Source organism: Antechinus flavipes, chromosome 6, assembly GCF_016432865.1.
Source record: "Antechinus flavipes isolate AdamAnt ecotype Samford, QLD, Australia chromosome 6, AdamAnt_v2, whole genome shotgun sequence".
Lineage (NCBI taxonomy): Eukaryota > Metazoa > Chordata > Mammalia > Dasyuromorphia > Dasyuridae > Antechinus > Antechinus flavipes.
In genome coordinates this window covers 71,179,860-71,195,428 of record NC_067403.1, presented here as the reverse complement: position 1 = coordinate 71,195,428, position 15,569 = coordinate 71,179,860, and the positions used below count along the sequence as shown (strand labels likewise).

At 34.7% G+C, this 15,569-nt stretch overlaps 1 protein-coding gene across 3 annotated transcripts in view; it reads right to left on the bottom strand.

Moving 5' to 3' along the window:
* Positions 1 to 781: 781 nt before the first annotated feature.
* The window catches only part of HHIP (hedgehog interacting protein), a 137,217-nt gene continuing 122,429 nt past the window's right edge, over positions 782 to 15,569 (bottom strand). Inside the window, exons 12-14 of one of the 3 annotated variants that reach the window (XM_051963768.1) lie at positions 10,497 to 10,645; positions 7,539 to 7,667; positions 782 to 6,628 (exon numbers count right to left, since the gene is read on the bottom strand). In XM_051963768.1, the coding sequence (XP_051819728.1) occupies positions 6,618 to 6,628; positions 7,539 to 7,667; positions 10,497 to 10,645 (289 nt within the window). In that variant the 3' untranslated portion in view covers positions 782 to 6,617. Of the gene's footprint in view, positions 6,629 to 6,717; positions 7,668 to 10,496; positions 10,646 to 15,569 lie in introns of those variants that run through there. The other 2 variants (XM_051963769.1, XM_051963767.1) reach the window with 2 other exon arrangements.

Here is a 15,569-nt window from a genome sequence, read left to right as displayed (position 1 = left end):
GGAGCAGATTATCTATCTATCTATCTATCTAATCATCTATGTATCTATGTATCTATCTATATATCTATCTATCATCTCTATATCTATCTTCCTTTTTTGATTTCACATTTACATGAACAATATTAAGAAGGATGAACATAGACAAAATTTTAAATAGGAAAAACCTGTTTTAAGTGATCCCAGTCTCTCATTTCTGGATCTTTTCCTCACCTCCATAGTTCTTAATTTCTCCACTTTAAGCTCTGTATTCTATATTTCCTCTATTGAGTGTAGCTCTTGTATAAAAATCTTATATCAGTCATTTGCACCTTAAACTAAATATAAGTCCATGGGATGTTTCTCCCATTGTATTTGCATTTTAAAACTAATCTTTATAATTGTGGATGGAAGCACTTTATTTCCCCCCAAAGAATCTTGATTATCAGGCGAGAGGTAGGAAAAGTCTCTTTGAGGGATTAAAGAAGAAGAGGATGATTTGGCAAGAAGGATACTCCTAGAACCTTTAAGATCATGTGATCCAGGTTATAACTATTTCATTTAACACTAAATCAGCTCTCAATATTGGTAAACCCTTTTATGAATTAAAACTTCTAAGTTTGATCATGAAAAAACTATCAAAGGCAAGGATGATTTGTGTGGAGATAAACTGGATGTAGACTGCTTTCAAAATGGTTGTTTATAAAGTTGGTGCAATTATGAAACACTTTAATGCATTTCAAATTATTCATTTCACCAGAGTTTTTAAATGACTAAAACCAAAATAATTTAAAAGTAGCACATGTACATTAGCTCATAAGATAAAGTTTAATACATTTTTATCAGTTTAAAGGACAACACCATCAATCTAACCAGAATTCCAGGCATGCATTTACATAAATATATTAAATTAAGGAAAGAAATTATACACTTAAACATCCTTTTTTGTCTAGAAATCATTAAATCCACAGATCAACAATAAAACCAATTCTCTGCATTTACCACTTCAAGATACAAGTGTTCCATTTTCCAGATAACACAAATACACTTGTTAGAATTTATATGCATTATACATATATATTACATAGATAGTGTGTATACATATATAGTGTTTGTACAGGTAGATAAATACATACATATACATGGGTGTGCTTCTGCATACAAATCCACACTGATGTATTGTATGCAGTATGTACTGGTCTTGCCGGATGCTGATAGAGAGCTATAACGGAGATAGCTGGATGCATATTCTCCATCTCTTCCAATGGACTTTTGAGCATAGGGATCCCAGCCTCCATGATCTTACACCTTTTTGCCTCCCCTAAATGGTTTAGCCCAGTGCCATGTCCATAGTAGGCACTTAAAATATCTATTGAATGAATGAATGAATAAATGCTGTCTTATGGAACATTATGCACACTATTTTTCCTTGATTAAACTTGAAATATAGGAGAAGAAACTGTACTAAGAAAACTGTGGGGTTCTTCGCCAAAAAAAGTTGCAACAATCTCAAGTGTATGAATCTTGACCCCTTCAACATGCACCTGCCCTCTAGCCTTGTTGCCACAGCTGTTTGTCCTTTACTGACAAAGATGTTAATGTGAATTGGTAGGGATAGCTTCTGGGGAAAAGAGTTCAGAGAGACTATTCTCACTATTTCTGTTTACTCAAAAGAAAATTTAAAAAGTGAGAAAGTATGCCTAAAGGATTATGAGACAATAATTCCATAATTTAGTGATAATGTAACAAATCTGTAAGAAATAGAGAAATTCAGGAGATTCGAGTGATATTCTTGTGATGTTCACATTTTTATACTTGATCCTTGTCACATTTTATGATGTTTACTTAAAAAGTAACCTAATTACTGAATAGTCAAATTCCACATTGATAAAAATAAGACAGTAGAACCCATTAAAATTACCTCTGTCACATGACTTCAAAATCCCTACAGGACAGATTGTCCCTTAAAATCAAATTATCTATTGGTCTGGCTCTAGGAAATAGTCTTTTAAAAGGGTCCTACTGGCTGATAATTTTATCCCAAGAAATGCATGACTGAAAACTGCTGAATTAATGACATGTCCAACCTATATGACTGTCCAAATAGAAAGTGCATTTTATGGCAGAAACTGAAATTGGATTGACATTCTTCTTTAAAACCGAATGCTACTGTTTATTAATAAATGGAGTAAGAGATAAAATACATGGAACAGTTCTCCTCTTGTGGAGAATTTCCTCTTTTACCTAAGGCAATCCTCCTATTCTTATCCTCAACCCTAGAAAAATATGTAGATTTATTACTGGGTCATAACAAAATTCATCACTATTCCCACTCCAACATTGATAGTCAAGCCTTGTGAAGAAAAAAATATTGCAACTAGATGAGAATGTTCACTGTTTATTTAGTGTCTCTTATTTATGTATATCCTGCCTATATATGTACACACACATTTTGAAATTTAGTGATATATATCATTCTTACCCCATATACAAAGAAAAAAATAGCATTTAATTGCCAACTTCATCATATGACAACTTTCATAACTCATTACAGGCCTGATGCTGCAGATCTTTTGGACACAAGTTGATAATTCTGGCTGGATAAAAATGGTAGACACTATGTGCTATATTGATAAATGGGACTATTCTTCTTTGACTATTTTCCCATTACTATGTCCTCAATAACACATATCTACTTTTAAAAAGTTATGGGAAATGAAATTAAATGAGTATATGTCAACTTCATATATTTTAAAAGAGAAATTTAATTTTAAAAACCACAAGTGTGATAATTGGATATATTTAACCTGAAATGTCTATTGATCTGATAAGAGACACATTGGACTAAATCTTATTTTAAATAGTTATGATTTTGTGATTCATTCATACACATAAGGAAAGCTTTGAAAGAAATACACTTGCAAGAACTTGAGTGTTTTTGGAAGTGTTTGTCCAATGGCCCCTTTTCGTGGTGTAATGGCCAAAAGTACATCCCTTTACTTAGCATTTCTTGCTCTTCTTCAAGTCTTATTTATTATTACCTGTGTGACTAGTTTATATGCAAAAGGTGGGGAAGAAATTGAAATGAAGAGCATTCATTTCTTCTTTTCTGTCTTACTTAATTTAATGAGAACCTTCTTAATTATTATAAGCATTCACAATAGCACTCTAAAATTTCTGGGGTAGTATTTATCAATACAGGAGTTCATTTATATATTAGAATGTGTGCTTCCCTCTCTTCCCCTCCCCAGATCAATCCCAGATGTGAAATAGAAAGTCTATAAAGTCCATATTAAAAAAAAAAAACACTCGGATCTCTCCCTCTTTCAATGTCCATGCTAATTGCTCTTGGAACAATGTTCTTTACATTGAGTCAATGTAAAGTGTGACAGCTGCTACTTAGGTGGGAAACAGCTGCTAACTTTTCCTCCCCTATCTCCCCCCAGCTGAACCTTCTACTCTATAAGCAGAATATGTGAAACTGATGCCTTTGACCTAAAGCATATGGATTTGTGGTGTAGAAACCGGTTGAGCTGGAACATCAAGACTTCATTTCATTCCCCAAGCTTGACTGGCTACACAGTTTAGCCTTTTAGATTGACCCTTGACTGTTGTCCATCATGGAGAATCTGACTTGGCAATACTGAACTTGACATCACCAGTGGGATAATTTGTAGTGAAAATGTTGAAGGAGATTAGAGTTTGAGACTCTAAGTATCTACTCAGACTAAACCACTAGAGAAGGATCTTAGAGAAGAAGGTGAGGAAAGGATGAATGGAGGCAAGAAAAAGAAAAATGCTAGAGGCAGCATTTCTACATAGGCTGACAATGAATATGGGCTGAATTGATTTGTTGCTCAAGGGTTGACTATTGCTCACTGGCACTGGTCTAAGTCTCTTTGTTCCTACTTTAGGGCTGGTTTCTCTTTTGGTTTGATGCAGACCAAAGACAATCAGTTCCATTTTTAAAAGTTGGTCTAGTTCAGATGTTCATTAACTGGGGTCTGGGAAATGTTTTAAAATTATTTTAGTAAATAGATTTCGGTGTAACTATTTTCTTTTAAAATTCAATATATTTTATTTTATGCATTGCAAAAATCATTCTGAATAGGGATTGATAGATTTCACCAGTCTGCCAAAAGGATCAATGACACAATAAAGACCCAGGGCTTAATGGGACAAATACATAAACTAATATGTATTTCACAAGACTGAACAGATAGCTCAGTGGATGGTGCCATAAATATTATGAAGACCAGATGGTATAAAGATAACTTAAGTATTGGGTAATTATTAGATTAGTCATCTTATTACCATGAATTTTGATTTTTTTTTCAGGTGGGAAATAAATAACTAGATGTAATACTTCAATGCATGTGAAGAGAACTAGAGTGTATCAGCTCACGAAAAAGTTCTCACAGACTGGCAATTTTATTTATTGGAGTGGGAGGGCATTGGAGGGCAAAGGGATGGTAGAAAAGTATGGCATTCCTCTCCTCTCCTCTCCACTGGGCAACTCCAATACTAGATCCTTATTGTCAAACTTATTTTAAGTTTAAGCTAATGATGTGGGATAAAAGAGTGTTTGATATATAATGATTTTCACTAGTTTTTTCTTCATTTGTAAATATTTCCTCACTTCCATTTTTAAAACATGAGCTGTGGGAGCTAAATGATGATTGACTTACATAGGGAAAATAATTACCTTTTACGACATACCTCTTAACCAGCTCCTACCTGCTTTTCATCATAAGTCACTTGAGATTTTCTACAGATATGTATGAAAAGTTGTTCTGAAAGAAAAGTCCTCTGGATTAAAAAAAAAAACTGAGGAAGCAAGTTTGAATTTTTGGTTATTAGTTATTGATATCTCCTTTCTCAAGGACAAAAAGAAGCAACAGGGACCAGATAATGTGTTTAAGTTTGGAATCCACAAGACTCAAGAGCTATCTTTCTTTGAGAGTTCATCTTCTATTCCAAAAATCCACAGCAAGCAAAGCAGTGACAAATGAGGATAATGGGGATTTCTAAAGCTACTTGGAACTCTTTCAACTTGGGAAAAAATTTAACTGACAAAAGAAATGTTGGGCAAATGATATCTGTTTTGGAACTACGTTAAATATGGAAGAAGGAAATTTGAATGGTTCAGATTTTGCTGAAAAGCAGGCAGTATCCCTAGTGTTTTTTGCAGAAACTATGAAGAGTTTAGTATGTAATAAAACTGCATGATTTGACAGATTCAGACAGCTGGTTTATTCACGAGAAGTTCACATTTTGTTAATGTCACCCACGTTGACTAGGGGAAGATTAGATGGTAAGGTCAATTTACAAAAAAATGGTTGTCAGGACATTTTCTTAATTGTCAAACTTTTTTTGTGATGGAATTTAGCACTGGGGCTAGGAAGAGAAAGCAAGGAGACAAAAGACTGCTCTTAACCTACAGATGCAAGCCGCTGCAGGGTTCATTGCAAGATTTGTCACACCATTGGGCCAATGGAGTGTTAGTGGAACTAGCAGGGACCACCCCTTTTCTGGGGTAAGAGGGCAATTTGGTCTCCATGCTCATTTAATCCCAAGACTTCTTTGAATAGACTGTCAATTGAATCTAAATCGTGCAAAATTATGCATGCACTTTTTAATGCAGGGTATTGTTCATGAAGCACTGGACCAAGATTTCTCAACCAATTTCCATTTGCCATGAGGTCACTGGAAACTGAAGCAATCATATATGGAAGACAAATGCAGTGGACTTAACGCATCCTTTTGCATTGTGGTCTAGTTACAAATGCTCCCTGGCTTTAATTACAGAGCTTTCACTTTAAAACAACAGAGAAATACCGCCTCCTAAGATACTGTTCCTCGTACTCTCCCCTCCTCTTCCTTCATCACTCTACAATCAAGGCTTATTTTTCTAAAGGTGAGAAATGGAGCACATTTGAAAAGCCAGTCTGCATTGCCTACTTTACAATAGTGTACCCAGGACTCAGAAGGAACAGGTGTTTATAGGAACACCAAGGTGGGAGCATGCTCACCATGAGTAGATTTTTTTTTTCAGTAGTGCAAAGAAACCTAATCTATTATTACAATCCAAACGTGGCAAACTGGCCACTTAAAACCATTAAGAAAAGGCCAACCAGTCAGAAGATGTCTTTCTCAGGTTTAAATTAGAGTATTTCATTTCTTTAAAAATCTGAACAATACATTTACAGAAGATTTATTGATACATTAACCAAAGTGAAGGTTTCCATGGCATCTGGAGGGACGCTTACATGAAAAGTCCTATTTGGCAAGAATTCGTTATGTTAAGAGCTTTCCAAGATTGGTTCAGGACAAGCTCTTCTCCGGGAGAGTTCCATGCAGTGTGAAATCGGCACCATTCTAATCCCATACAATCTGGGCAGTCCTGCTATGGTGAAAAGCACTTTACAAATGTTTAATGCTGGAATTTTATAATGACTGGTTGTTTTCTTGCTTTTTTTCATCCCGTCTTGAATGATTACATGTTGACCCAAGGATACATGGCTAGCTTAGATCCACAGCACATTAAAGAGCGTGTTTGCTCTCTCACTCCCCGTCATTCCAATTAAGTTGGTGAAAAATGAAACTTTAGTATTTTACAGGACATGGTAAAGCGGTTTCATCTAGGTGATGTCTATATTATAAAAATAAAATAAAATAATATAAATATGTAACATGAACCCAGTGCCTATTGTTAAATAAAATATACAATAAAAACAGACCTTTTAGGATGATTGGTTTTGAAATATGCTGATATAATTTAATTATAAAACACTGGAAAACAATCTTGAGATTAAACTGGGGGTAACCCAATTTTTATGCCAATAAAAAGATAAGTGCATAACATTCTGTAATGTAATACATCGATGAAGGTGAAGATTACAATTCTATATCAAGTTGCCCATTCAGAAATGCATCAAGGAGTTCTGAAACATTATCTCATCATATAGTCCTTCTATTTAAAAATGTTACATTAAAAAAGGATTAAATCCACCAGTTTATACAATGTAATGTTTCAAAACTCCATCTTAAAATTTTTTCTTAGCTATTACAGACACAAAATGGCTGGGATGTCAAAGAGTCTATTCTGGTGACATAAAAAATGTCCTTTCTCAGTATACAGTGGATTCGTTGTGTAAACTACTCCATATAAAGAAATGTAGTTTTAAAAAAATCCACCAAGAAGCAGCTACACTCGTGGGGTTGAGGATAGGGGATAAATGAGTGTGTGTATACATGTGTGTGTATATATACATATATATTATAACATATTATCTATCTACACACACAGGCATATATATACACACACAGTATCTGCAGGTTTGTAGAAGTGATTTTTAAATTAATAAAAAAGGAAATGAAATCACAGGAGTTTGTAGCAGGATAACAGTCTTTTCATTTTGTTTTTTTTTTCTTTTTTAAATGACAGGATTAAAAATAAATGCCCATCAGGAAGGAGAATCCAAAAAGTCCCCGAAACTATACAATGTAACTTGTTAGATCCAGCAAATAGGATGTCATGTCAATGATCTGATCAAGAATACCTGCCCTGGTAACTCTGCGGATGTTTCTATCCACTTGTTCACATTGGGGTCCCAGGTACCCTTTTTTACATAGGCACTTATTTGGTCTAATGCAGACTCCTCCGTGGCGACAGGCTGGTTCACATTTTGCTAGAAAATAAAAGGAAGAAAAAAATAAATAAAAGTTAAAGGGAAGAAAAACAAATTCTGCAAATGTAGATATAAAGAAATAGAAACTCACTGTTGTTGGGCGGTTGTTTGAAAAACACACATGGGATCTCGTGATTTGAAATTATATTCCTTTTTTGGTTATTGTTATCAATTTTTTTTTTTTTTTTTGCGTATCCTTATTTTGTCCAGGCTGGTTCTATGGGGGCTGAGTCATGAGGCTGGTTCCACTGTTCAGCAGGGGAAGTTTATAACCTGCTGTTACCGTTCACACTTCTCAAGCAACCTGGTGGTCAACTGGTCCCAGGGTGTCATAATTTTAATGCTCAACTTACTGTGGACACCCAACTGGCATAAGCTACTGCAGTTCAGAAATCCTTAGCTCAAAATATTCATTAGTCTCAGACTCCTCAGTTGCTGGGATTACATGATGAGTGTCACCATGGCCAGCGGCCAATCTAAAATGATTTTAGAACTATGAAGCTATTTCTGAATAAGCAACATTTACTGAGGTTCCTCCCTCCCCCTAAAAAAAATCCCCTAGTAAATCAACTACCTTTACTAATGGGGGTTTAGGTCTACACAAAGAAATTCTTCCTTTGTACCTGTTGGGATATTGAAGGACTTCTTATCTAACTGTGTGCTGATTTTTCAAATTAAAATTTAAAACCCAAAGAAGAGAGATTTTTATTTCCCCAGGTCTCTGTTCATATTCATAGGGCTGGGCAGTCAAAAGTTGGCTGTGATGGCACCTTCTAACACCTTAATCAAGGAAGACTTGACTTCTGCCACCTCCCCTAATCTGTAGTCTAAACTTTAGATATTTTACCACTCACAGCAACATCAATGAAAGAGAGATTAGGTAGCCATGTCTACTATTATCCTTCTAATCTCATGATGGGAGTCATAATCTTCCCCCGAAGGGGTTGGTGGGAGTATTTAAACCCCATAGTACTTTTCTTTAAATATTGACTCGCCAACTCTGCAGGAAAGGCTATTCTTGCTTTTCTAAATGTTTTAACTAAGTTTTCAGAATGGCTGCCTGACGTCTAGGAAGGAAATTATATAGTCCCCCAAATCGGGAAAGATGTATTAGGGTATATCTATATGCACAAACATTTTCTTCCTTGGAACAAGAATACCAATCTGCAGTTTTATTTATATAACAAATTTTTTAAAAAATTGGTTCAACATATCAAAATTTTAAATATTAGTCATTATTTCTATAAAAGTCATATGCTTTGTAGATAATGGCTAAAATAGTGAACTTCACTAAATTATTAACTAAAAATGTGAAATTCACATGAGTCAAACCATTTTTTAAAATTTAGGATTTATTTCCTTGTTTCCAAAAAACAAGTTTAAGGGGGCTACAACTATTAGCATGATGTTAAATAGTGATGAAAAAAGGAAATGAGGCGATAGATCTTATCTGCCACCTAAAATTAATTGATTATTATAGTAGGTCCTTGGGAAATATGGTAGCCAGTTTAAGGCTGTTTTGAATATTAGCTTAACTATATAACCTTTATTGATTTGTCACCAAGCTTTTGTTGTTTACTATGTACCAGAGTTTGTGGGGCATACAGAAGGCAAGAAAATAAGGAAGGAAGAAATATCCAGAGGCTGCAAAATTTTAGACAGATGTGGAAAAATTATAGAATAAGACTTTTTGTTTTCATGTTGCTCATTAAGTCATTTGGTTCTACTTTATTATATGCTAAGATGTTATGCAAGATTTTATTCTTTAGTGTATATATTTATTTGATTATTTATTTTTATTAGCATCAATTAAATTTATGATGCATTTTAAAATAAAAGTTTTATCTAATTCTAAATATTAGACTAATACTGACTGTTGCAGAATGTATCTTTAAAATAAATAAAAAAGACATTCAAAAAGGATTTGAGTAACAGGAAATTTCATGAGTTTCCTATCTGAAATGAAAGTAAAATCCAATTTAAATTAGGAATTTTATTCTTGTTGGCAAGACTCAACCTCAGTATTTGGACATCTATTCCCCTAGTAGTTTGCTTTTCTTTTCTAAGTCACACATACCTTCAAATGTAACACAAATGCATACATTTCGGTAAATCTTTAAGTTTTAGCTAATTTATTCTTGCACATAATTTAAAACCGAATTGGTCTGATCAGAAAAATGGAAGAAGGAAGGTAAGACTAGCCAGAGATAACTCTTTCTTATGTATAAAGTTACAAAATATAATATTTTGAATTCTCTTCAATTTAATGCCATAAAGTTAGCCCATATTTTTAAAAACTTCTTTATGCAGAGCCCAGCCTAAGGTTCACTCTGTTATAGTGAAGCACAGGTTTATGGAAGGGACAATTTAAGGATAAGTTTCTTGTGCTCCCTTTCTAAATGGAAGGAAAAAAATGAGCAGGAAATGGGCAACTACACACATGATGCTATCCCAACATATTGGATTTCCTACCTTTTGAAGCAGAAGTTAGCTTGTGTATGAAATCTTAAAATTTGTAATGGAAAAGTCATCTTAGTCAGATTCCATCCCCTGTAAATCCTCCCATTACAGATAAGGCTGGCTTACAGAAATGTAGACTTCAGCCCATGAAAATAAGGGAAAAGTTTCCTTTTTAAGCTTTGAAAAAGAGTCTCCTTTGATGCTTTTGCAAATTGGCAAATGCCATTTAAAGTTTTGAAGTTTCTAGAAAAAAATGACTAGAGTGGAATTATTGAGTATGTGAAAGTCCTATTTCCCACCCAAGTCCCACCTCTCCCCCCTGCTTCCCATTCCTATTCCAGAGCCTTGCAGTTATGGTGAAATACTAACCAATTCTGCAGAAGTCACCCTCCCAACCTAGACTACAGCAGCATCGCCCCGTAGGAGTGCAGTAGCCATTTCTACAAAGTCGAGAACATTCCGACGTTAGGGGCTGTATGGGCTGAATGATGGGTCTGCATTCTTCAGGCATTAAAGGTCTGCATAAGACAAATAGACAAACAAATAAAAGCCAAATTTGTATTTCCTTTAAAAAGACAGTCTTGGAAAGAAAGTCACCTTATAATTCAAAAAATATGCCTTTTAAAATTTTGCTCTCTACAGAAAACTTTGTTTCCAGGGACCCATTCATAAAGATTTATAGCTTTTCCTTAAAAACAAACAAACATGCATACCTGCAAGGAGAAACAAATCTGTTTTGAACTACATGAAAATGTTTTGGGAAAGATATGAAATATTTTAAGGATTTGGATTCTGAATCATCAATTTTCATGATTCTAACTGCAGATTTTTATCATATTAATATTTTAATTTTTTAAATTTTAATTTAATTTTAATTTTAAAATTTAGTAGCCAAGAATGTTCAGCCAATTTCACTTATTCAAAGTGAGATTTGGAGAAAATTAGGAAAAAAAGCAACTTCAGACCTACAAATATTTTAAGTGTGCCCTGTGAAATTTTCACCAGTCACTATCATGTTTAAAGTTTAATTAGAAATGGAAAGTCAAAATGATTCCTGTATGGTTGGATGAATTTGCCATTTCAATTTTTATTTGTTATTCTTTAAAGTTTCTTTTGGTCTCGTCATGGTTTAAGCCAGCTGGGGGGTCTCTGCAAATTTGCATGATTATTTTAACTATGACCAGGCAATGAATAAAACAGGCAACGGAAATACCAACTTGATTCAATGTTAATAATGTGTTATTAAATTCATGTTAAAAGGCAGCCCAATATTAGTCATAATAGATATAATATTAGTCACCTATTCTTGAATACAGCAAGATCTGTGATTTCACAAGTGGGATGAAGTCCAGGTGTGGGAACTTCTTTCTCTAAAGTAGATTGTAATTTTTTAAGACTTAGGAGACTGGTTCTCTGAAGCTGCCTTAGGCACTTAAGAGGTTAAGTTAAATGACTTGTTGGGACACAGTAAACCTCAGAGACGGAGTCTGAACCAGTTCTTCCTAGTGCCAAGCCCAGTACTTGATCTATATGGGTTGTAATATTGTAATATAAATGATTAAATAACTATTACTTATAATGATTAATTATATAAAGAATAATCAATTATAAAATATTAAAAATAAAATATAAAAATTAAAATATAAAACTATTATAAGCAACACTAGTTACAATCATTCAGCGGATATATACTGTTAGTGATTACTATGATTAACAATAATGACAGAGGCAGAAGAATATTAGAAGTGGGTAAAAACATTTTTATTTCTAAAATTATAGGCTTTTTCGCATTTTTCAGCAATTGCCTATATTTATCGATGAAACTAAGATACTTAGTAAGAAGAAACTTTTTTTATAGAAGACCTCACTGTTGCTGAAATAAAATGTAGTTATCCTCTCTGAATCCTCATCAAATGGGGGAATCACTTCTTACAAGTGACTGCTACCTAACCTTTGGAACAAAATGAGCAGATTCCCCACCCCCTTTCTATCAGTCCCTGCAACTTGGCCCCCCACTCTCGGAAGAATGCTGCATTCGTTTAACTAATATAAACAAGAAGTTTTCATCACTATCCCAAATGACCACCCCCAGGATGACCAGCCCTGTTGCTATGACTCCCAGAGTTCCATAACAAAGAAAACACACAAGGTGATAATTATAGGTCAAAACTCCCACAAGAGGTAAATTATAGAGCCGTGCAGAGATAAGCAAGCCAATTAAACCAAGCCGACTCAGCTCCCTTAAGACATGTTACTTTTTTATGTTCCTGTGGCAATATTAACAGCAGCGATAATAGCACTTCAGAATAATATGGAATGTAAACGATGCCTCTGGGCTATTTCTATACTGGCTCAGAGGATTATATTATTTGCAAAATTTCTTAAGACCATGGGACTCTTCCCTTCCCCCAATGTCCACCACATCTCAAAAGTCTTCTATTTCTAGTATGTTTTTCAAGGAAAACATCTGATGTTCTCACAGATCCTATTTAATGTTTTATATTTAGATATATTTAGATATTTATTTGTTATCAATTATTTATTAAATACTATATATTTCGGTAGGATATTATATGTCTTTATAATGTTCTAACTGAAAAGCTCCTAAGGAATTCCCTAGCATTAATTACATTTTCATTCTCAACTCCTTCTTAAACATTTTCTTTGTGTTTCCTCAGAGAGGCAACTTTTTTTGGGGAAGGAAAAAGCATCAAGTGCCCATTATGTGAAGTGGACTAGAAAGTGTGGTTTGGCCAATAGAAAGTACTACTCATGTGGCTCGATATTTGAGATATTTTTCTGTCTGCTGATTAATCTCAAGGGACTCATGTCCCTGTAATATATTTTGAGATCTTCCTTGACATGGTACCAGTCCAACTTTGTGGAGATTCTTCTCCCTGAATATCTGACATTACTCCTCTGGTTTTCTCTTTCTGCCTTCTCAGTCTTCTTTACAGGTTCATGATCCATCCTAGAAGTACTTCAGGGGTCTATCCTGGGCGCCGGACTTCCTTTCTTCTTCAGAATCTCATCAGTTTCTCTGGATTCAATTCTCATTTTTATGTAGATTAGTTCCAAATCTACATTTTCGGCTCTCATTTCAAACCAGAGAGCTCTAGTGCCAGATCTCCAACCATTCATTTGACATCTCTACCTGAGTGTCCCATAGATATCTCAAACTAAGCATAGCTAAAAACTTCTCTCATTATTTTTCTAACAAACTTTTGTTTTTCAGTCATAACCGATTCTTTGCAAGCCTGATTGGAATTTTCTTGGCAAAGATATTAAAATAGTTTGCCATTTCCTTCTCCAGTTCATTTTATAGATGAGGAAACTGAGGTAAACAAGGTTAACTGATGCTGGATTTGAAGTGAGGAAGATGAATTCTCTTGCTTCCTAGCCCAGCACTCTTTCCATTGTAATATTTAACAGCCTCTCTCAACAAATGTACAATTCCTAACTATTTTTGCTGAGGGTATCTCCTTCTAGTGCTTCAAATTCACATCCAAGGGTTATTATAAATTCACTTTCACTCACTCCCCCAAGCCAAATAATTGTTAAGTCTTATAGAGTCTACCTCCACCACATCTTGAATATCTGTCCCTTTGTCTACATTGACACAATCACCCTCAATCAGGCCTTTCTCACTTCTTTCCTGAGTTATTAAAATAACCACTTAAGTAGTCTGTCTTCTGTCTCTCCACTTTCCAAACCATTGTCCTTTCATCTGACAAAGTGATATTCCTAAAGCACAGGCTTTCCCCTGCTCCAGAAGTCATAGCAGCTCCATCTTGTTTCTAGAATAAAGTACAATTGGTTATTTAACCACTTCTCATTCTATCTCTAGCCCATCTTTCCAGACCAGTCAAACATTGTTCTTTATATACCCTAAATTCCAGCCAAACTGGACCACTTTTTGGTCCTCTACAATTACCTTCCATTTCTGTGCTTTTGCATGGCTCATCTCCTAATCCTGAAATGCTCTCCATCTTGATTTACATTTCTTAGAACCCCTTTCTGGATCCTCCAACTTTTTACTAGCCACTCCCTTCATCAATTTGTATTTAGTTTGTATATGAATTTGTAGCATCCCTACAGTAGAACATAAGGGCAATTTAGGGCATTGTTCAAACAACATTTGAATGGTCTGGAAAGATGGAGCTAGAGACAGATTGCGAAAGGTTTAAGCTTCAAGTTGAAGGATGCGTTTGTATACATAGCATAAAACATACCTGACACAGTAGTGTGAGATCTAAAAAGTTCAAGAAATGTAGTTCCTGAGTAATTTAATCATATTTATTAATAATGTCCTCAGGTTTATAAATAAAAGGATGGTCATTTGGCTGTTTCTCTTGGACTAAATCCCCTGAAGGTAGGCTCATAGTTTATAAATCCTTGGAAAAGTAGGTGTTTCTGAGGGTGGCAATCAGCTCTGATTGGTTAACAATTAATGAATGAATATTACAGTGAGAAGGTGACTTATATTACAATGAGAGTCTTGGGGTTCATGATCTGGGTCACATGATCTGGTCAAAGAGACATCAATTTCCATATCACCATATTACCATATCCATATCAACATTTACCCAGACCTGTCAGTGTAAACACAATGAGCAGGCCTCCTCTCATTAGCCCAAATTTAGCATTTTGTTTAATGCCTAATTAGATCTTGGCCTGGGTAAATCTTTGAGAAAAATTTCCCACGCTAGTTGATTTCTGGATGAGGAAGTAGAAAAGGAGAAAAATCTTGGTCCCAATACAATAATTAGTCATTAAATATAAGAGAGAATTAATTATTTCTTTCAGTAGGCACTTCATAAATGCTTGTTAATTAATTGATATGTTTAAGTATGGTTCTCTTATATTTGTCATAGAGTAATTGGGAATGTAAAATCTTCTGAGTCACCTTTTTTTTTTTAAATTCAAAAAGACTTTTCATCAGTCCATGAATACCCACGTTTATATATTTAACCTTGCAAATGGGAATCCCTGAAGGATTTGTGATTTCCAGTTTGGGGAATTTAGCTAGTAACATTCTTCCTAAAATGAAGAGAATTTGAGGGAGTCTTACAGGATATTGGGTGGGTCCCCTGTGGGGAACTTATGGAAAGACCCAGATAAAAATTGGAAAGCAGAGGCAGGGAAGAATGAGACTTTTATTGTTGGAAGGATTACACTTGGTACTGAGATGATAGATCTAGAGGAGACTAGGCGAATTTAGTTAATAAGCAGACTCAAGGAAGTCCTGAAGAATTAGGAGATAAGTCTTAGGGAGTTACCAGAGGCATACTGAGGTTAATTGACTTGGATAGGGTCACAAAACTAATCAGGAGAGAAAGGTGAGCTATAATTCAGGTCTTCCTAATAATTCCAAGTCTGGGCACTCTACCTCCCATGCAGCACTGCCTGTTAGACATATTTCATCAAGGCCATGAAATATTT